Source organism: Ascidiella aspersa, chromosome 8, assembly GCF_963924565.1.
Source record: "Ascidiella aspersa chromosome 8, kaAscAspe10.2, whole genome shotgun sequence".
NCBI classification, from domain to species: domain Eukaryota; kingdom Metazoa; phylum Chordata; class Ascidiacea; order Phlebobranchia; family Ascidiidae; genus Ascidiella; species Ascidiella aspersa.
This window is the reverse complement of record NC_139454.1, coordinates 16,074,217-16,097,688: the sequence shown is the minus strand read 5'-3', so window position 1 is coordinate 16,097,688 and position 23,472 is coordinate 16,074,217. Positions and strand designations below refer to the sequence as shown.

Genomic DNA, 23,472 nt, shown 5'->3' with positions numbered 1-23,472 from the left:
GTAAAAGCATAGCACCGCTGGATCTCCGCTTTCTTCAAGGTTTGTTAAATTTCAGCATTATTTTATCGAGATTGGAGCAAATGTTTTAAGTGGTTTTTGTCAGACTATGCATATAGCTTAAGATGTAAAGGCCTAAAATTAAACGTTTTCTTAATACCATCTGAGTTAATTCTTTCTTTCTAGCAGTGCGCGTTTTTTTTCGTGTCTATGTGTTGCCAATCTAAACAAAATAAGCGCAGTACTCTTCTACTTGAATGCTTTAGACTTTGCCCCGGCTATACAACGCCACGTGCGAAAATGAATTATATCTGACCTCGGCTACGGCCCTATATTCGTATGTTTAGATTATTATCGAATCGCTAAAATGCTTTAATAATACTTTGCAAACACTCTCTAAATGTGCATTATTTTTGCTTCACAATTTGCAAGATTAATGAGCGTTTTCGTTTTTGGTCGAATTTTGTTAGTGACGCATTCTAAAACTTGCCCGCAATATTACACAGATTTGGGTTAACTTACACTATGCAAGGTTTGCAAGCGTGACTGCAATTTGAAGCATCAATCTAGATTTATTTCAGTCCAAGACGAGGTATAACTATAAGACTGCAACTTACACAGTTGCAGGTTCGCACAGGATTTCGTCTATAGGCACAAGTTATTTTTAGACGACATTTTTTTTTTAATTTTGTATGTGGCTGTATTTGTCAAATTATAAATAGAGGAATCAGGTGGCACTGTATAAAGAGAAATTGCATTGAATTCTCGACAAGCTTTCGTTAAACCGTGCTTCATCAGGTCACAGTATAAATGAAAACAATTCAAATGCCCCTAGAATGACAAACGCGAGAATAAGGCGATAAGAATGGTGACGTCTAACATATCCACAGGCACATGCTCGCAAAGACGTGTGCGACTGACAAAAAAACAATTATAACAGGGGGTTTGCGCTTTAAAGTACGCTGGGTGTAGCAAAGTGAATCTTAACAATGCCTCTTCAGTAAACCTGTCATAAAGGAATGTTCGTTGGCGCAAATGCCTTCTCGCTTCCCTTTAAAAGTGTTTTTATCCTAAGACTTCAGTTATTTTTGTACGGGATCAATCGAGAACAGGAGGTTTTTTGAGGTTGCGTATTTTTACGTTTAATATGTGTCTGTAGGCTATGTAATGGTCTGTACCCACCTTGTTGTGCTCCGGGACTAGGATTCGATGTGCAATTTCTAATGCATCGTGGCAATGTTTAGACTTCAGAGCAAGGCTTCTCAACCGTGGCCCTTGGGGCCCATAACTCTCTAGCTATAGGTATTGCAAAACCAAAGTGTCACGTTTTTTATTAATAAGCCAGTTAACTTAAATTTGTGTTTTATATTATGACAGTAAAACTTTTTGGAATGTTATGTAACACATTTTTGACACCTGCTTTGGCTCGTCAGTAGGGATGTTTAAAGTAGAATATTGGATCATTTTTATTCGTTTTATCGCGAAAAGTTACGCCGCCTAATTGAACGTACCCGAGTGGCAACATTGATAAAGCGAAACGGTGCTGCGGCCGATTACTTGCCAATACTCTTCGCCTAATCATTAAGTGTCCAGCAAATGCTGTTGGGTGAGCAACTAACGTGTTATGCCAGGTGCAACGATTTTGCAATTTCCTTAAACGGAATTAAGTTGCAAAAGAAACATTCCATCGTAAAACGCATAAAGTACGCTGTCGCTACAGGGTTACTCAAGGTCAATTTTAGGCCAATATTTAGCGAGTTAATGCACAGCTTATTTGTCAAATTAATAAAACGAAAACCAAGAAATTATCTCAACGAATGTAGTGGCATCGCTTGGTTAACGTGAAGAAGTAAAACACGCGAAAAGACGTTAAACACAACGCTTGGCATTTTTATTAGCAGGGAGCCACCAGGGCCGAGAGCATTTCAAAAGAGGTCACGAAGCATAGAAGGTTGAGAACCACTGCTTAAGAGCAATTCAAGGGTCTGATATAGTTAACCTAATCGTTTTCTGTTCGGTCTCAGTAACACCGAAGTGTGTCAGGCCATATCCTTAAGTTCAGATAAGAAAATAATTCGACTAGATCAGGGGTGGGCAGACTTTATTTAGTCGCGGGCCAAAACTGAACTCAGAAAGGTTTCGGCGGGCCTTTAACTTTTGTTATTTTAATTTTAAAACGGTTAGCTTTTACACGTGTTACAAGAACTAATCAAGCGGACGTATCTCGTGTTTTTGGCAATTGAAGAAAGGTCTAATTACATTTAAAAAGAACGAGGCAGTAACAAATTTCTCCAAACAATTTTATTTTTTAAATGTGTGAGTACCATGCATTTTATTAATAATATTTTAAATTTTGCCAGCTTCGGACAAAAACAAAACAAAGTAGTTAATACTAGTGGTGATATTGTCACAACTTAATGAGATATTCGATGTTGTTTTTGGTTTAAAAGTTTGTTAAAGCCCGGTGATAAATTGAAATTGGCCAAAAGCATCTTGCAAGTGCTCACCATACATTGAGGCATATTTTAGCCATGATATATTAAGGTAGGATTTTGCTTGCAATTAAGATATCTTTCATAAAAGTCACGCAGTATCACATTCTCGGCGTTAAATTTTAATTTTAACTCTGCACTGGACTGCAGCTCAATCAGCTTCATTTGATAGTTATCTAAACTAGGCCATGCCCACCTGTGCATCGAAGGTAGTGCTTAAAAATTTGATATCTATTCCTAGAAAGGCATGTTATCTAAGCGGTGAAACCGCTTGTGGGTGTGTTCTGTTGCAATCTTGTTAAGTGGAAATAATTTATAAAAATAATTCGACTAGATCTGACACTCACAGTCCTAGTGTTTTTTTTTTATAATTGCACGTAGATTAGTTCACGTTTCGTTTATTAATCGTGTTCTTCGCAAGGCCATTCCCTAGCAAGGTGGAGTCAATTCAATATTTCCCGTGGCCCACATAATTCAAAGAAGATCAGGAATTTGTCGGCATTATCAATTTTTGTCATTTCTAAAGCCCCATGCATCATTTCGCCGATTTACGAAGCACTTGCGTGAAAAGCAGTAAGCTAGCTTTAGAAGACCGTTTATGTTTGGCTTTCACGGAAGCTCAAAGCGCCCTTGCCAGTGCAACATTATTGCATGATCCTTCGTCCAAGTCACCCACAGCAGTAACAACTGACGATTTAACTGCTTTCTAAGTTTGTACCGGTACATCGAATGGAAGCGAAACCACGTCGCCAACGCGCTTTCCCAAAGTTCCACCAGAACGAATTACTAACTCGACATGGACTACACCGCACTCGCGCGTACAAATCTTGAACAGACGGCACCGCAATTTATGGTCTCAAACTGGGAAACATCCTACTGAACCAGCTCGGAACAAACATCCTGTGCGATGTAGCCGCCGGATCTCTGCGCCCAATAGAACTAAAGTCGTGGCAACAAAAGGTTTTCGAAATAGTTTGCGGACTGTCACATCCTTCGGTTCGGGCTACGCGTAAACTAATTGCCTTAAAGTTTGGATGGCACAGCCCCATCAAGTTGGTTTATGGGCTAGCCGCTAAACAATACGTAGAGTGTCAAAAGGCAAATTTCACTAACACGACGCACGCCGGTGAATTCCTTACCAAGCTTGGTTTGCTCATGTCAATATCGACAGCGTCGGCATTTTACCTCCTTTACAAGATAACAAGGATTTATGGATGATGGTCTATTGTTAGACTAGATGGCCAGAAGCCGTTCCGATGTCGGATGCGACCACCTTCACGGGTAAAAAAAATCTTCACGTGAGCTTTCGCCTTCTAATGGATTTCTCGATTCGGAGTTGCCACCGATTTCTCGAAAGAACGAGGTTCGCAGTTCACATCAGAATTGCAGACTATTTTCAACAAACTACTGGGCATCCGGCTTCGCCGTACATGTTCCAGTAATCTCAAACCCAATGGAATAATATAACGGGTTTATCGCCAGAGCGACAATAAGCTATATGTCACGACGCCATCGCCCGCCTAAGTTTTGCCATTAGTTAGATCCACGGTTCGGCAACTGGCCCCAACACCGATGTCTCGTTATGGTTTTGTCCGAGTAAAGATTCCGAAATAGTTAACCTCCAGCTCTTACGTTTTCATTCGCAGACTGTCGTCGTCCCCTGTTAACCCTCCTTACGATGGTCCATACAAGGTTGGCAAGCATGGCGCTAAAAAGTTTACCTTCCAGCGCTTGTGCCTCATCCTCCGCGTAGAGGGCGGCCATCAAATTTTTATCCTCTACCACTATCCGACACCCCTTTCGGATCCCCAGCATTGTCAGTTGTTAAGCCACCGAAACCGTTTCCCAATTCACCGACACCCACTGACGCACAGATCTTACGGTCCCTCATCATGATTCATATTTGCCATTTTTTCACGCATTGCTATTTATGAGTTATTTGTCCGTTTCTGAAAGAGCCCTCTACAAATTTCAAACTATTAGTTTACTTTCGCATGCAAGACAAAACAACAAGTAAAAAGACTGTACACGCTCTTTGAATTTTTCAATTGAAAAATGACTCAGCAACGTTCATTGCTAACAATTAGGGCGATTGCTTTTTTAACTAAAAAATGATAAATTTTGACCTATAAATATTAAAAATCCAGTTTTTAGCACAACGCACTATTATTTTAGTATTATTAAAAAAGCAACATAAATTTAAGAATACGACGGCCCTATATAAATAGAAAAGCACAATTGTTTGGGAACGAAAGTATAAGACTAGTATCATACCGACAAATTAGTATCTGTCGACTTATTTATATGTGAAACTGTTTAGTATAGGATTATTGTGTACGACCTTTATTACGCATTCCTGTGCCTGCATATAACCGCGACTCTCGCAGTAGTGCGGATTCTTTACTTGTGTTCTAATAAGCCGTGGTGTGTTACGTGCCCTTCCAGTAAATACTACCATGTAGGGTTTCGATTCCGATCCAAAATATCGGACATCCCTAATTAATTTACTTAAAACTGGTGAGGGTGAAAAATGAATTTGCTGTAAATATTTTAACCGTTTGTGTCTGCTAAACAAGCACAAATTTTGACAAAACATTGTTAATATTTAATAAAATAACCAGATTCTCCTGCTGCATGAAACAAAGCGTACATAACGAATATTACTTGTGAAAAAAGGCAATTTTAACGACATTTATTTATTCATGGATGAAGCTTAATCAAATAACAAAAGAGATCAGCCATGAAAATGTTTTACGAAATTAAATACGCTAAACTTTAACAAAATTGAACACACAGAAAGAAACCTGTTTTGTTAACTACATGCACAATATAAAGGCACAGAACAACCAACAAGCTACGCAAGCTTGTGCACAATTAGAATGCACTTACCCTTCGCAAGAACATGTGCAGGTGTGCAAGAGGCATTCAGAAAAAATTTAGAACATGCAAAGTTGAAACAAAAATATAAATTGATCTTTGAACTATAATGATCACATCTTTGAACTATAATGATGTATGAAGTTTGGTTATTTTAACGTAGTATTTTTTGTCAAAACTACATTGAAATAAATACGATAGGCGGTTAAAAATTGGTAAAGTATACAACAACCTAAAAAATGTTTGAGGAAACCAATAAGTGTTACAATTAGAAGTGTTATAAGTCAAGTTTAATTTGAGAATACGAAATCAAACAGTCAGAACAAACAAAAAATGCGAGTGTAATGTAACTTCCTATATATGCAGAAAGTAATTTCAGTTCTAATCTGTCATATAAATGAACAAATTAACACAGCTAAAGCCCTAAATAGAAGGTTGAACTTAAAACTTAAAATAAATACACATGACATAAGGTTAGAGGCCATTATGGGTTCAGGCACCTTTGATGCGAAATAATTAGACAATACAGGGCACAAAATAGGTTTTACTATCACAATCGGATCAATTAAACTTAATGTCTCGGCACATAATAATATACATCCAAAATTCCATACACCTGTGACAAGAGGCCTGTTAGTGCTGTTACTATTGGTAAAGTTAGCACAAGCTATTTAAATTGACTCCAAGGATAACAAATCACATTTCATGCCCTGTAAAAGCCTACTTAGAAAACATTGTAAAGCAACAATACTAAATATTGGACAAATTATCGCCACATTTCACAGTCATTTTTACACCAAACTGCACAAAATTAACATCGCGCATGCGAAAACTCCACATGCACAAGAGCTAAGTGCTTGATCTTTTGGTATACACGTACATACATATATAAATATATATATATAGGCAAGGTAGCAGCGCATAATGCGACTTACAGTGTTTGAAGCACCACCTGCGGGGAATTACCTAGGGCTTTGGGTGGTTACTAAAACAACGACAAACACCTTTATCGAGGAACTTGTAGAATCCCACCCCTTATTTTGGCTGAGGCAAAATGATAAAAATATCGTGTGAAATGTTAAATCACCGTAATGAATCGCCAACTCACTTGTTTTTCCTGCGACAAAAAAGGATACACGGCAAAAGTATTTTCAGTAGTTATCAGCTCTAATCTAGGGTCGGGATAAACCGTATCAATCAGAAATTTTGGCAAGATTCGTTAAAACAAAAACAAACCTGCAGTAAGGCATGGAAGAGAGCAAAACTTGCGTTATAACGCCCATAAGCTTGTAGACCGCAGTTTAACAACAATGATTCGGATAGTATGTTATGCATCATGAATAGCTAACGTTTAAAGGTTTCAAAAATGTCTTAATTTTTTTACTTGTGCCACGCGTTGTATATTATATGACTATTATTAGATATTCAGCCTGAGGTAAAAGTATTATTTGGCCTGATGTAAAATGATAATTGAAATTAGAATTATTATTAGCCCTAAGATTTGATATACCTATTACTTACGCACAGCAATTAAAATGTGTAAATAGCTTACTACTCGATGAAAAGTACAAGCAAATTAATCTATTCCGGGAAGCGATAAGTGCCAACTTGCATAATAGGATTAGTTACAGGTTTTTATTTGAAGGTATAAAACCCCAAATATTATTATATGAAATTACGTGAGTTAAATCATATAAGGGTGTAAGATGACCTTTTACTTTCCCTAAGCATCTTTGAGTGGGATTTAGGTTTAGTACAAATGATAGCTGTTTTAAAATTTATATAATCAACAGAACTATACACAACGTACCAAAATGTGAGTGTAAGAGTAAAAAAAAAACATTTTGAAAAAACTACAGGCACAGTTTTATATAATTTGTTCAGGAAAACACCGAACCATAATGACAGACACGCAATTTTTAGCACGTGTACTACAAATTCATAGAGAACAAGTTTGACTATAAGCGATGGTATCTCACATAGAACGGTTTTCCAAAAATGCATTGCTATAGTACTTTCCGTTTGAAAAATAAACAGCCAAACATTTCATTGACACTAAAAGTTTAGCAAGGTGAGTAGCGTTGCCATAAGATCGGAATTTAAAAAGTTAAGATGGTAAGGCGGGAACCAACATAAAAACTCTTCCCTATTGCAAAAAAAACGTATTTTATATTAATACATCGTATTCATTAAACATCGTTGAGGGCGATTGATATAAAGTGTAATAGGTTACCAAAATTTCAGTTTTAACAACACCTTATTTTACAAAAGTGCCTCCATGGTTGTGTTATAAACCCTTTATAGGCAGCTGATTCCACCCCTGACATAATCAGGGTAGGAAGTTAACAGGCACGATGGCGGAATAGGATCTCGCTTTTGAGTTGCGCATTTCTTGCAGAGGTCTTCGAACGTTCCGTCATGTTTTAGAGCAATTATAACAACTGTCATGTTGTCGCAGCCAACGCCGCCCATGGCACACTCACTGGCAAGACATTTGTCCATCAGTTCCTCACATATCTGTTGACATAAGTTTAAAAGGTTTAAAACAAAATGACAATTTAAGAGCAGGTTTATAACAAAATTGATGCTGTAATAAATAGTTACAGCTGGCCAAGCTGAAATACCTTAACGTCGAGTTGAACCAATTTCTGTTCACATTATATATTTAAAACATCTCAATTTACAACTACAGTTGCTATTAGTTACCCACCATTTCTGGTTCCATTTTTTGGGACAACTTCTCCCTTACAAATTCGACTACATCTTGATTGTTGAGAACATCCCATATCCCATCACATGCAAGAACTATGAACTCATGATCTTTTGTCATATCCTTAATTATGACATCAGGATCAGCTGTAAACAATAGATCAAACTTCTTAAAACTGTACTATTTTTTACAGGTGTACACAAGTTGTAACAACAAAGCAAAATAAAAAGACAGGTGTTTACCATGTTCTCTACACATGAGCTGAGAACACACTACAATCTTATTAAGTGCTCAGCAACCTTTTAACACTTGCGCCAAACCGAAATATATGAAGATCGACAATACACAAAAAAGGCAAATATTCTAGGCTGCCCAAAGATAAAGGAGCGATTTATGATTAAACGCACAGAAGGCGGGGGAAATTGGACGTTTCACATTCTTTTATCTTTTGATTTGGCGGTTTTAAGCTCTTCCTAAAATATCTTACGATGGCCAATAAGGGACTCCAGTCAAAAGACCAAAATTAGAATAACATCCTCGTCGAAATAAAACACAGTTTGGAATAACACCAAAATAATATCTAATAGAATCGCAAATAGTCGCAATAAGTACTAAGCCCGTCAGAATAAAACTTAAAATGGCTAGAATAACACAAGCTTTTTCTCAACCTCAAAAACCCCGCCCCAAATTCATCACTATCTACTCTTAAGTTTCATCACTAACTATCCTAATTCCATCCCAACTTAATTTATAACTCCACCAATTAACCACCACTTACCCCAAACAGGGGCAAACAATCCAATGCCAAAACAGCAGTGCCGCAACGGTGCTGTAACCGTAGTTCAAACTAGAGCCCCGAAACATTGACACCAAAACATCAGATGCAAGACAAATGGCCCCAATCGTCCCATACCCTCTCACTGCAGTTTCAGGCATTATTTTGGCCATTTAGGCCTTATTCCGATGAACTTAGGACTTGTTCTACAGGTATGTTATTTCTAGATGATTTTGTATCTCATTCTCTCGTGGATATTATTGCGCCATTGGCTTTAATATGTTGAGTGTGTTAAAAATATCTGTTTGAAATTTGACTTCCGGCGTTTAAACGCAACATATGTATTAAATTTTAAGGAAAGTTCATAAAATTACACCTAAAATACTGCATAAGGTCTAAAGTATCTTTAAAAACGCAAGTAAACACCTCAGGGGACGTCGGGGCCCAACTGGCATGGTTTCACGGCACACCGGTTGCGGGGCACTGATCTAATCCGCCGTATCTAATATTAGACTATTGGCAAAAAGCCCACAACATTTATTTAGCTAAATTGCGCTCAAGTATTTTCACCTTGGTCAATTTTTTGCATGCAAAGGTGGTGTCATCACTTTCAGGTAACATTTTAAAATGCCACAATAATAGTTCATTTTTGGGCAGACTAGGGATTATCAAGGTGGAATACATTATAGTTTAGAACGAAAACACAAAATACACAAGCTAACTAACTGTCATTATTGTGGACATGTTGTCCTAATAAAGGTCCCCAAAATTTTGGAGGACTTGTAAGCACATTTGTTACCCAAACAAGTAGCAAATATAAGAAAACATGGATCTCTGCACAATGTGAACATGGCAGGGTTGGGAATTTGCATTTGCCTGCTAGCCAATGCAAGTGCCATTTGCCCTCAATGGTTAGTGCAGAATAACAACCGTTTGCCTGACCAGCAAGAACCTAAATTTGCGACAAATTATGGTAAATGCCAAGATTAAAGTCCATCATTGATAAACAATTAAGGCCGACCATAATAAATATGTATATGCATCGAAATAGAAAGGCATGTTAAATATTATGTGCAAAACAATTTGGTAAGACGGAAATTTGCAGATTGGTTGACAAAATTTTGGTGAGTGCAATTTTGTCCTGACAAGTGCTGATTGGTAAACACACATCCTACTAGCGATTAAAAATTACATATTCGTTAAAATCAAAATTTTAAGTAAATCTAAGACAAAAGTTAAAGGGATAATTCAAAACATTTACCAATTACAATCTGTTCTTCCATTCTCCTGTGCTCATTGCGCTTAAAAACAAAGTCTCCTAGAGCTCGTGAAAGGGCCAGGTTGCCATTAACGCGGTTAAACTCAACAAAGCCACCAGCAGCATTGATTCTTCGCATTTCCCTTTCATGGTTTGGTTTATGGTCAAACGAAAGAAGCTGTGCATGACCTCTAACGCTTGCCACTGCCCGTGAATCACCAGCATTTGCCTGGAAACAAAACATATTTGTTAAGGTCAGATAAGAATAAAATTGCCGATTATTAGACATAAATTTAGAAAAAAAAACAGAACAAATAATAAAAAAAAAAAAAATGTTTCCTCAGTTATTTGCTTCACATGGAGGTCCCAGTTAAACAGTCCTGGTTACTAAAAGGGTTAAAAGTTAGCGATGGCCAACCTGTAGTGAGCAATGTTCAAAGCAGACTACCCAAAATATTTTATATATAAATAGGTTTAAAATGTACAATGCCAGTGCCACATTGTCACCAGAATTTACTAGAGGTGCTTTTCACAGGGTATGGTCTTAAAGTCTGTAGGAATAATCCAAGACAGAGAAATCAAGGGACATGTTTACTGTACTGTATTTATTAATTCAGGTAGAACACCTATGTTAAAATAATTCAGAAACAATTTAACTATACAGCAAAGGTTTTCAATGATTTTATATACCCAAAAAGATTGTCCATATGACATAAGGACAATTATTTTTAACACAAAGAATAATTATTTTTTATTTAACTTTTTTTTAAGGGTTTTGAGTCTATCATGACTTAAGGTATATATTTACATGTGCAGCTGAAATTTTAATCTTGGTGTGGCAAAATGTGAGAAGAGGTTGCAGAGCAGTGATCTATGATCTATTCTAAAATAAGTCAAAATAATCCTAAATAATTACTAGGGCCAGTAAAAAAAATAGCTCCCAGATTATTAGATTTTTTTTTTTTGTGAAAATTAAAAAAATGCCAGCCTCTTTCGAGATCTGTCTACAGAGTAATTATTTTCCCTTTTGAAATCAATGCTTGATACAAGCAGAAACTTTGCAGACACTAAGACACAAACATGTATAATTATTACAAATTGTACTTGGATGCTTTAGTTTAGTTAAATGCACAGGACATTTAAATATTTGTTGTAATTTCGAAGTGAAACAAGTGTTTTGTACGTTGTTTGACAATGTTATAGTTTAAAATACATAACAAAAAAGTTGTTTGCAAGCTGTTATCTATAAAGATTAGGATACATTTCATGCTAAAAAAGTCATATATTGTGAAATAAATTTCGAAAAAATAAGAGATTCAGCAATTAATAGATTAAACAAAATGAATTTGCCTAGATATGTATATTATAACAAAAATAAAACTATGAATGGTTAAAAATAAACAATGCCTATTTAGTAGCTCAAAGAAGTTTAAAAAAAATCCATAATTCGTTCATGTTTTACATTGGTAGTTAGTCAGTTACACTGTGTGCTCCCATTCTGAATAGAGGTGTAACAGTGTCTTTGAATAACCCTGTAAATTAAGTCATACACTATGTAAAACATTATATAATAGCTTTGTTCATTTATAGTATAATCATAGAATACTAATTACATAGAAGGCTCATTGCCTCATTTGCATACTGTTCCGCATAATGACACTTACTAGCGGTGTCTTTAACATATATTGACAGGGTTCTTTGGTCAACGAGTGAGCTTCTGCTTACAATCTTATTGATTAAAATTTATCATTAGCATCTTTGACAGCAAGCTTCATAAAACCTGAGCTACAAAGGTGCCACATAGGATTTTTGCAAAATTTTTTTACCAGACATCTTGTATTATGTTATTTCAACTGAAAATATTAATAATATGTGTAACATTGGCCGTAGTTACCGAGAAACCAGTGGCTCAAAGGTACCTGTTTCTATTGTCTCATCGGTCCCGCACCACTAATGTTGACTAAATTCCGCATGAATGAAACTTACTTCGGTCGTGAAGGTAAAAAATATTTCGCATCAAAATTTGTTGTATTGTGTATTGGGTTTTCATCACTGACGTTCAAAACTAATTTTATCCACTAATTAAGATCAAGTTAGGCTTTTACCATCGTAAAGGCCTCTCCATACAATTAACGATTGTATAAAATGCATACATATCGTCGCGGTCACCTACACCTGTGCGGTAACAAATCTGGGAACAAACAATAAGACCTAAAAAGCAACAATACCTGAAGCAGAAAAATCTATAAAACTATAGTATTAAGACCAACGACATAATACAGCCAAATACGCAGTAATCCAGTACAGCATAAGATCAAAATCGTCTGAATAAGACCTACATTTGTCGGAATTAGGCCTAAATTCATCGGAACAAGGCCTAAATTCATCGGAATAAGTCCTAAATTCACCGGAATAAGGCCAAATTCGTCGGAATAGGGCCTAAATTCATCGAAATAAGGACAAATAAACGTCCGAACCTGTGGGTAGAGGGTAAGGGAGGATCGGGGGCCATCAGCCGTTTTGATGACTTCGTTTGGACGACCTAGTGTGACCGGCACGTCAGGCCGCGGGTGTTTTGGCTCCGATTTTTGGTCCTCTTTGGGGTTATTGGTAGGTAATGGGTGGGGTTACAAAATGGGTTAGTTTTAAAATTATGAGGGGAGTTATAATTTTGATTTTGCTATAATTTAAAAAGAAATTAAATATACATATATATAACTATAATTTTTAAACAAAATTTAATATACAACTTTTTATATGTAATAATATTTACAGATGGTTTGATATTGTAAATTGTGGAGTGAAGTGTCCAATAAAATATGGGGGAGATGAAAATTTGGAACGGTTAGAAAATGTTTTTATTCAAGAACTAGCTTCTTGGAAGGTTGTTTATATTAATTTGCTTAAAGCTATAGCAGGCACTTACAGCTATTTTTAATTAAAGGAAAATATAGAAAAACACAACAAAAGTGAAAACAAAAGACTTATGGCAAAGCCCATATTGGAACGATTAGTGTTCATCACTTATCTGAATAAAAAATTTTTTTTTTATATTAAATTTTATTCTGCTTAATTAGCGTCTTTTAAAACAGCTGGATCATGTGTGCCTACATAGTTTTTCCTAGGATGTTTTGGAAGCATTTTTGGAAACATTTTTTTGAAGTATTTTTTGGAAAACAAGAATTATTACCAAGCTTTAATGAATATCGACCACAGAGCAAATATCAAATTGTGTTTTATTTAGAGGCAACTTGGCTACCGGGCAAGAAATCCGGATATTCACCAGGTGTCAGATGATGTACAGCATGTAATAGAAAGAAAAATAATAAAAAACCAAAGGCGGTAATACATTACATGGGATCCAAAATGCCTGGAAAATACTTTATGAAGATCCACTTTCCCCCCTCAAAAATGACAAATTGAACAATAAATTGGTGTTCTTTTATGACTTGATGTAACAAATAAGAAATGAATTGCTATTAATGGGATGAAATTAAATAATATAACTATTATAATGATCCCTAATGGCCAATTAACAAATGCTAATAATGTATCAATGATAAAACAACAATCAAGGCATATGTCATAAATAAATACATTACAGGGGTTAAACTTCAATTTGAGACAACCTTTATGTGTAAATAAACCGTTATAACAAAGATTTAAATATATTGTTTTTTTCATTTACATTATTTTACATGCCTCTTTCCTATTTTGTTGGCATATCTCTTGTAAACCTGTAGATTGCTTATCAACCTTTTTAAAAACATTTTCAAAAAACTTCAAAAAAAACTCTTGTAAACAGCTTAACAATAAAAAAACAGTCACCGTTTCGCTCTGAATCACATTTAGCTATTTCCCTCATGGTTTCATTAAAATTAATTTTGTCAGTTTTTTTGTTGCATTCTATGCTAAAAGTAAAATAAAATAATTAAAAAATAGGAGCACCACTCAGCAGGCATCTTTGGATGGCAATTGTTTTTTTTTAACCTGAAAAGAAAGGCTGAATCCAATGTTCTTTAATTTTCAGGTGCACATAAAACTTGAATAATTGTATGCAAATCTTTGTACTCTTTGGAGAACTTGTGTATACAGTACGGTATCCAGCAACGTCTACTAACATTTCACTTTCAGCTTTATTTATAAAATAGGATTGTAAATTGTATCTCCCTCTTTGTTTTTGACAATGTCATTGAGTAAATGTAAAAGTTGCTTTGCAGCTTCCAATTATGGCAAATTTAAAATAACTTATCAGCATTACAGCAAAATTTCGTTTTTTTCTTAAAAATAACTGCAACCAATCCGTAATTACTTCATGGGCTAGAAGGGAAGCTGAATCTCTCCCGGTAGGGACACTAAACTGATGGTTGCTTCTGGTGTTGGCTTGATTAGTGGTTGTAATTCCACTTGTTGGGGAACGTTAAGCAAACCAGTGTTTTTAACAAATCGTGTCAGTGTTACTCATGCGTGACAAGACCCGGTGAGCCTTCTATGTAATTAGTATTCTATGGTATAATGACTCTGAATAGTTCAATTCAATGGATGTTATTACAAAATATTCCTGACTTTTTTATAGTTAGAAACAAATAGTGCCATTTTTATTGGTAGGGACCTAAGTAAAAAGACTATAAAAGGGGGTCACCATCCATGAAAGGATTAAGTTTATCTATTTGAAAAACCCGATATAAACAAAAGGTTGGCATTTGTATAACTTAATACCCAGGTTTCAACTCCTTAGATCAGATATGGCGTTCTACTCAGTTTTCTGTGACTTATGTTCATATTGTTTACTAAGGATGTTTAGTGAAGTCAACTTTGTTGCTTTTATGTAAAATTTTGAGGTCGCAAAGCAGGAGTTGCTCAAGTCGCTGTTTTTTACAGGTTCCAACTACGATACTACATCTTTGTAAAGTTCATTCTATGAAAGTGTAAGGTTAGGCAGGGGTGTTTTTTACAGCAGGCAAGAAACAAAACATTGTTGCAGGTCGGGTCAAAACTAGGAACTGAAATACACACAACATAACATCATACTGTGACACTATAAGTGTGCAAATTTGCAGCTGAAGTCAAAATTAAAAAAGCGACAGAGGTCACATCAAGTGAGTTTGTGGCTATTAGGTTTAAAATGCAAACTTAATTGGGATTTAAAGGGGGAAACATATTGGGCACAGCAAAACCTAAGCATATTGCTCAATATATGGCATTTATTAAGTTTTGAGGGCTGTTGGCAGCTTCAAGGTAAAAACAATTTCCATATTAGCAGTTTGAACTTAAAAAAACATTGAGTTTGGTTGGATCATGATTAGATTCATCCCTGGGCAAAAGTGTTGCATTTTTGAAAACAGGCAACGATTAGTTTGAAACAGCTTAGGATAGAGTTTGTGATTTGTTGTCAAAATTAGGACAGAAAATACTAGAGGTCAAACGTAACGGTTCACCTATAATATTGGCCCATATTTCACTTCTACTGATAAATCGGTATAAGTAAATTTCATCCAATATATTTAGCGATATTAAAAGTTGTGTTGCCTTTATTACAATTTGCCTTTAATCTACACTTATTGAATAAAAAATAATCACACACCCACTTAAACCCTGATTGGTTTACAATGATATAAAGTCTTGTTGTGTTTAGTATCATGGTTAAAAATGCAATGTATAAGTTTTTACTTCAATAGGAAGTTACAAGGCATGTTGCAGTGTAATAAAATACTTAAAACTCATACAAATAGGTTTGTAAAAAATCGGTTATCGGTATCGAGTATCAGTAGGCAAAAATACAACATATCGGGAATCGTATTGGGTTCGTAAAATTGATATCGGCTTTATCCCTGAAAAATACCAAAAAGCAGTTTAGAAAAAAATAGGCTGCGGGTAGGATTCAGTTGCTTGGCAGACTGGCCGTATTCTGCCTACGTCTGTACTAAATAATCTAGAATAGTAGGTTCGGAGAAGAATAATGAACACAGACCTTAAAATTCGAGACAATATGTTCTTTAATATACTTAATTACTCTTTAAATGGGTGTGACAGAAATATAAAATAAAGTGTGATGGCAAAATAGCATGTAATTTCAAAATATATTAGCTAACATATAATAACAGGGTGTTGACCAAAAATGGTACATAGAACATTGTTATGTCAAACATGTACTGGGTTACAAACATATCGTTTTACGAAGTTAAATAAATCACCACAAAAAAAACTACCTTGTTTTTGAAGCACCGTGTTACTGTGTTAGTATCACCGTACAGTAATGCCAACAAGCCTAAAGTTGATATGTTGACCTTAATTAATGCCATACCAATCCAAGGCCTTTGTGGTGTACGTACTTGCAATTAACCCTTTTCAACACAAATGACCACACATAGACCTCTGAAAACATGTTTTGCCATGATTTTCCTAGCACAAAAATTAAGTTATACTAAATAATGGAAGAGTTTTTTTGTTTATTATTCATATAAATAACAAATATTCAAGGCCATGGAAATCAAAATTGCAATCTCTTATATTGTTTAGTAATTATGCCCGAAAATGATAAGTATAACCCCAGTTTACAGACACGCGTGTGTCCAACTAATACTCAGATTACAACCAGAGATGAATTTAGTAGAAGTACGGGTGAAATATGAGACTTTTAGTCGCGGGACATCCTATTGATTCAATCATTTCTGAAAGAACTGAATGTCTATTAGCCAACAGCCAATCCTATGTGACACAATTGCCAAGAGTCAATACACTGTGTATAGGTCACAATGACAGCAAGCTAACAAACAAAAAGGCATAGTGGCAATCAGTTGGGGGTTGAGCATACACCCACCAATAGAGAAGAATGTGGATTCAAATGATGCACTGTCATCAAAAAGTTTGACTACGGTTGTATATATACATGAAATAATTGTAGGAACAGTGTAAATATTTTCGCTAACAAACAATATAACAATTAGTACAAAAATGGCATTTGCCAAGAATAAAAAAAGCAATGAAGATTTTTATAAAATGTCAATAGGACACTAGTACCCCTCTGCACCAAGTCTCGTTTTGTGTAATTATATATCTATAAATTGTCGTGTAACCATTTGTCTGAAATAAATAAGTGGAAGCATAAAAGCCAAGCCATCGGTGTGAAAATATAAATGGTATTTTTTGGCAGATTAACTATCACAGTATCACAGCCCAAACCGAAACAGGTTAGTTAACATAATTTTTTTATATATTTCACTAATTTTAAACCACTATTTCACAAAAGACAAACCTATTAACTTACACAATATATTTTACTTCCTTTGATTAACACTGATACAGCAGTGCATCCAGAAGAATCCTCTTTTCCATAAAAGTCCTTGTTCAACTGATCATCAACCTGCATGAATCCTCCTTTACAAGCCAAAGCTATGTCTCGCCCTAAATACAAAGGGAATAAATTACTTACTCTAAACTCTGTACAGTTACTACAGAAATGCAGCAAAAAACATTGCAAGAGTTCCAAGACTTAACTTTGAAACTACAAAAGCGTTTCAGTAAAAATATATTTTTGTGGCATGCAGTGGAAAATATTTTTTTCACAACAGAACTGTGTTAACCTGTTTGCATAAGGTTTAAAAGTTTCACAAAACAATATATTAATCTTGGGTCTTGGAAATATCTATTTATTGTTTCGATTTTAAGTGCAAACCCAAGATATAAAATGCAATGTAAAATATTTTTTAACAAAAAAAAAACATTTTAAATCACTCTTATAGTCTTTTGAATATAGCCTTTTAGTTTTTCTAATCCTAATTGAAGTTAACTGTGTAATACTTAAAATTAGTTATCTTCTTAAATTAACCCCTACATTTAGTACTTGCAGTAATATATTAAGATAATAGAAAACAAAAAAAAAAAAAATTACAAAAATGTGACAGCAGGGAAGTTAATTTTTTTTTGAAGGGATATTTTTTCTAATGAGTAGCTTAAATACTAATAAACTTGGACGGTTTGTTCACCAAGAGCGCAAATTTTAATAGGTAAAAATACTTTTATTTTTTACTGACAGCTATAATGTTACAAGCATGTTCTAACATTACAGTTAATTATTGAAAAAGGTAACACTAAAATTAAATATTCCAAATTAGATTTAACAAGGACCCATAATTTTAAGTTTAAGATAGTGGTGTACCTTTCCATGTGATTTTCTAGTCCGTCAAAAAATAAAATAAAGTTCAAAACCAATTTTGTTTCCCCATAAATGTTAAAAAAACATATTAGAGATTTCTTCTGAGAAGAAATCGCTCCAAAAGAAAAGAAACAGAAGTCTGTTTCTTTCAAAAGAAAGTCAGAAATGCTTAATTAATAGAAAAATATATGAAAATCTGACAACACAGCATTTGTCAACTTTGTGCTATTTGCAGCTTGTTGTTATGGAGCTGATGTCAAAAGGCGTTGTTTTTATAATGGAATAGTAAATGGCTAGGAACAAAAACATTCCTAAATGTAATACACAGTCAGGAAAATTTATCTTGTTATACCAGTAAAAAGTGCAGCTACCAGGTAAGTATTGCTCTACAAAAAATTTCCAAGAAACTTTAACAAAGAATCTTTGTGGTAATGAAATTTGACAAGTCTGGATAGACATTTATCTGCAAATTTACAGATTAAGGTATCTGATTGCCTTGGTCCAAAGTAAAACCAGACGGTAAATTGACCAACAATTGATGTAAAAGAATAATTTAAATTCTAAAAGAACTCACTATAAGCAGTGTGATTCACAATACAGTGATCCAAATGTTTAGCAGCATACTGTGCAGTGGCTTGGCCGCCATGTCCATCAAACACAGCAAAGAAATGTGTGTCTTTCTCATCATTTAGGCAAAGTTTGTGGACGTGTTCATCTTCCATTGCTTTTGTTGGAAGTAAAATGGTTATGAAAAAAACTTGAATTCATAATATGGCACAGTAATATTTTTTATTGCATCAGTGATTGTCAACCAAGTAAAAAAAATTATATATACATATATACAAAAGCCATCAAAAAGCATAGAGGCAGATAATGGTATTAAACTTTTTTTTTTCGAATTATTTTAAATAAAGTTGAATACATATATATAGCATTATTGAGGGTAGTACTAATAAAAAAGGATACTGATTCTCCATCCTTGCATACAAGAGGCTCCTACTTTCAAAAAGTGGTTTTCATCGCTTGTGGTTTCTTTCTTTGTAACTGGCTCTGACAAAGTTTGACCCATTTTCTTTACATAAGCACCAAAGCGTGAAACAAACTTAACCTTAAGGGGCAAATTACTGTAGCTTACAACCTCTTCGCCGTAAATTGGCAAACTCAAACTCAGTTTCTGATGAGATAAGTTTTTGTTGACAGGAAAATGCTCAGAGGTTGATCGAGGGTTAGTAACAGACTCTGCAACTGGTCGGTTTACAGTTCTGCGCTTGTGAAGGTCCAGTTTTGTAGCAGTGATTCCAGAAACGTTGTGGAAATTGTGGATGTATCTCACATTTGCGCTATGATTGCACCAGACAGGCCACTTAGCGGCACTATGAGTAATCAGAGTAGTTGTCCCTTTATGCAACAGTTGCTGTTGAAGAAAGTGGTTTAATTCTATATTATTTTGTTTTTTCTTTAAAATATTTCCAGCCTCCTTTTTTAAAGTTTCAGCAGTTGTAGCAGTGTCCGACTTACTAAGTTCTGTTGGATACTGTAATCTTGAGATAAAAAAATTTGATGGCATACTGTATTGCAAATAAACCATTTGACACAACTGCCTCAAACACAGCTACCATAAAGTACCACATACATACAAACCTTCCGAATATTTTTTATTGTGAAGTAACATATTTACTTAAGGTGCAAGACACAATAAGTTGTCTATATTGTACACAGCTGAATATATGTTTTCATACATATAAAATGAATAGGCTGTTTGTTAAAGGTGAGTGACACTCAAACGAAAAATAACAAGTTTTGTGTACAAACAATGGCTGGAAAATCATGTTAAGGGTTTAGGTACAAGCCTTTGTATTGACCCCTGGTCTGGTGAATATCTACTCGGCTCATGATAAAGAATCGGCCTCCTGCACTGTTTATCGCTCAACAATAAATTTACCTTGATACATGAATGTTTATTTACAAAACCCAATTGTCACAATGTTTAAATAACTTCTTGCTGACAAAGTCATAGAAATAAAACAAATTAGTGACCACAACACTTATTAAGCTCAACAAAATCATCCGACATATTTAATGTTAATTGAATAGCAAGTGCTCGAGAGCAGGCAATTTTAAATGAAGAATTCTTTAGCATATATTGCAATCATTTATCTAGAATTTTTTAATTTTATTCAACATATGTTTATATCAGCTAAAATAAGTTTTTTATCGACTTTGAACGACTGAATATTACACAATATTTGATGTCATGCGGAGCAGTGTATTAAATGGCACTAACTTTTTTCCTACTCAACCTTTATTATGACTTATACAAAGTGGTTTTGCACACTTATTGCTGTGTAACTTGTTCAAATTCAGGGCGTTTTGATAACCTTCCAGAATTCCAGGGCATCTAACGATGCTCTGCACACCCATGTCGCCACCTATGACTCAAACACTAAAACAGTGGTCGGATTACTGTGGGCCTTTGATTCATTTTTAGTGGACGGGATAAATTTTTTTAATCGTCTATTTTTTTCATGTAGTTGTGCGCATGTGATAACTATACCATTAGGGATGCTCAAAGTAGAATCCCAGGGTATTCTAGAATAATAGGTTTCGAATCTAGAATAACGAATCCAGAATAGCGAATCCTAGTATATTTTTATTAAATTATTTAACCTCGATTTTGTTTGGGGTAGGGATTAATCTTAATCTACCCTACAGGACCCACAATCACAGCAATAAATCGCCCAAACAATTTTCTAACATGTGTACATTATAATAAAAAAAATCTCCCATTTGTTCAACATTCTTAACAAAGTTCTGTCATTTGAAGCAGTTGTGTAAACTGTAATATGTCAACTGTCCAGGTTGTTAAACTTATATTTTTGCCAATAGTGAGTATAATGCAACACTGCACACAGAAGTCTTAAGCAATTCGGTCCTGTTTTTTCAAGCATTGTTTGGTCTTGGGTCTTATTTTTTACTAATGTTATCTGTTATGCAGTCAAATAATGCACTGCAAAGAATACAAAGTTACTATTGACTTAACGAATTTTTGACAATTAAACTGCGCATAACTGCATAACCTCGCTGAATATTGGCCTAAAGTTGACCTTAAGTAATCCTATAGCGCATTTTGTGGACGGCCAGCACGTTTTACAACGTAATGTTACTTTTGCAACTTAACGCATTTAGGGAAATTGCGAACTCCACACCAGACATTACTCGTTGATCGCTCGCCAAATAACGCTTGATTGACACTTAATTATTACACGTACGTTATCGTGAGACGCGGTAATTGGTCGCCCGAAAAAACGCTGACATTGCACTACCAGGTTACATTTAAAGCAAGCACTGTAAATTGGTCGCCGCAGCAACAGGACAACTTACCACACGCGTTTGTGCAATTAGGCGCGACAATCGGCGGTAAAACATCAAATTATATCGGTTCCAATTACCCGAAATAAACGGCAGAATTGGATTCGAATCCCATCTGGATTTGAATCCAAGGATTCGATATTCTACTTTGAACATCCCTATATACCATACTTACAAATAGGTGTGACTAGAGTTTTTTTTGGCTTATTGTTATTTTATAGGGCCAACAGGATATGGTCCCCCACATACTTTTCAGCTACGGGTTTCAGCTGCATATTTCGTGCAAGAGTTCAAAAGTGCTTTTAGGATTCATTGTTTTATGATTTAACTTTGTGACTTCTTTCTGAACAATTCTATGTCGTCCCAAATGAAAACCTCAGACCTGCCCCTGTTGGCTTAGCAGTTTAACAAATTGGGACTTCAAAAGCTCTTGAACGGGCATTTATTAATTGGCCTCCCCAAAACAAATATGATCACAGTCATGAGGTTTATTTTGTTTTATCATAAGTATATTTAGTACACTTTAATTCATTGGATGCCTTTTAGGGCTTCATGAATGGTTGACAAAATATTGAGTGTTTAAGACCAAAATTTCAAACGTGTTTTTTCAACACACCAAACCTGCACCAAAAACACTTTTTACCTTTGGTGCACAATGTGCACACAGTCAACCAATTTTTTTCTGTCATGAGCTTGCAAGATTACATCAAGATCTAACATAATTTCCAGACTGGCCCACAGCCATAGTAAAGTTTGGACTGGGCGAAAGACTTATTAAGTGCTCCTAGCCACAGCTAAGAATAAAAAAGTTTAGTCGTACTTACAGTTATCGGTGTAGTTATTCATTAACTGCCATATTAGAACCAGAGACATGTCTCAAAGAACATATCAGAAGTGTTGCATTGCCCCACATATAGGAATGTTCAAAGTAGAATATCGAATCCAATTTTGCCGTTTATTTCGGGTAATTGGAACCGATATAATTTAATGATTTACCGCCAATTGTTGCGCATAATTGTACAAACACTTGTGGCAAGTCGGCCTGTCGCTGCGGTGACCAATTTATAGTGCTTGCTTTAAATGTAACCTGGCAGTGCAGTGTCATCGTGTTTTGGGGCGACCAATTACTTCACGTCTTGCGATAACGTTCATTTAATAATTAAGTATCAATCAACCGTTATTGGGCGAGCGACTAAAGTGTATTGCTAGGTGCAGAGTTTGCAATTTCCCTAAATGCGTAAGTTGCAAAAGAACAATACATTGTAAAACGTACCGGCCGTCCACAAAATGCGCTATAGGGCTACCTAAGGTTAACTTTAGGCCAATATTCAGTGAGGTTATGCAGTTATGCACAGTGTAATTGCCAAGTATTCGTTATGTTAATAGTAACTTTGAGATTTTTTATTATAATGTACACATGTTAGCAAATTGTTTGGGCGATTTATTGCTGTGATTGTGGGCCCTGCAGGGTAGATTAAGATTAATCCGTTCCCCAAACAAAATATAGGTTAAATAATTTAATAAAAATATACTAGGATTCGCTATTCTGGATTCGTTTTTCTAGATTCGAAACCTATTATACCTTGGGATTCTACTTTGAACAGCCCTACCAACATATAAATTTAAAAGCCACACAGAAACATTCGTACACAAGTGCGTACAACTAAAATTTGACGAGTTCCAAAGTCGTACCGAACAACCATAACAAGAACACATATTATAGTACAGCGGGGGAAGTCAAAACCGAAATCAACAAGAATTTCGAGCAAGCAAAGCAAGACTACAAAACATATTCTTTTCTAAATAAATAAATTGTAGGATTCTCTATTTTTAAACTAA

The 23,472-nt window shown here is 35.2% G+C and overlaps 1 protein-coding gene across 1 annotated transcript; it reads right to left on the bottom strand.

Moving 5' to 3' along the window:
- Nucleotides 1–5,123: 5,123 nt before the first annotated feature.
- LOC146136324 (putative protein phosphatase 2C T23F11.1) lies at nt 5,124–19,859 on the bottom strand. Its single transcript, XM_083395066.1, has 6 exons — nt 19,231–19,859; nt 18,839–18,988; nt 17,377–17,513; nt 10,113–10,338; nt 8,077–8,222; nt 5,124–7,883 (listed from the first exon to the last, which is right to left on the bottom strand). Exons 1-6 carry the CDS (start codon nt 19,850–19,852, stop codon nt 7,665–7,667), a joined length of 1,500 nt encoding a protein of 499 aa, XP_083251192.1. The 5' UTR covers nt 19,853–19,859; the 3' UTR covers nt 5,124–7,664.
- Nucleotides 19,860–23,472: the final 3,613 nt, after the last annotated feature.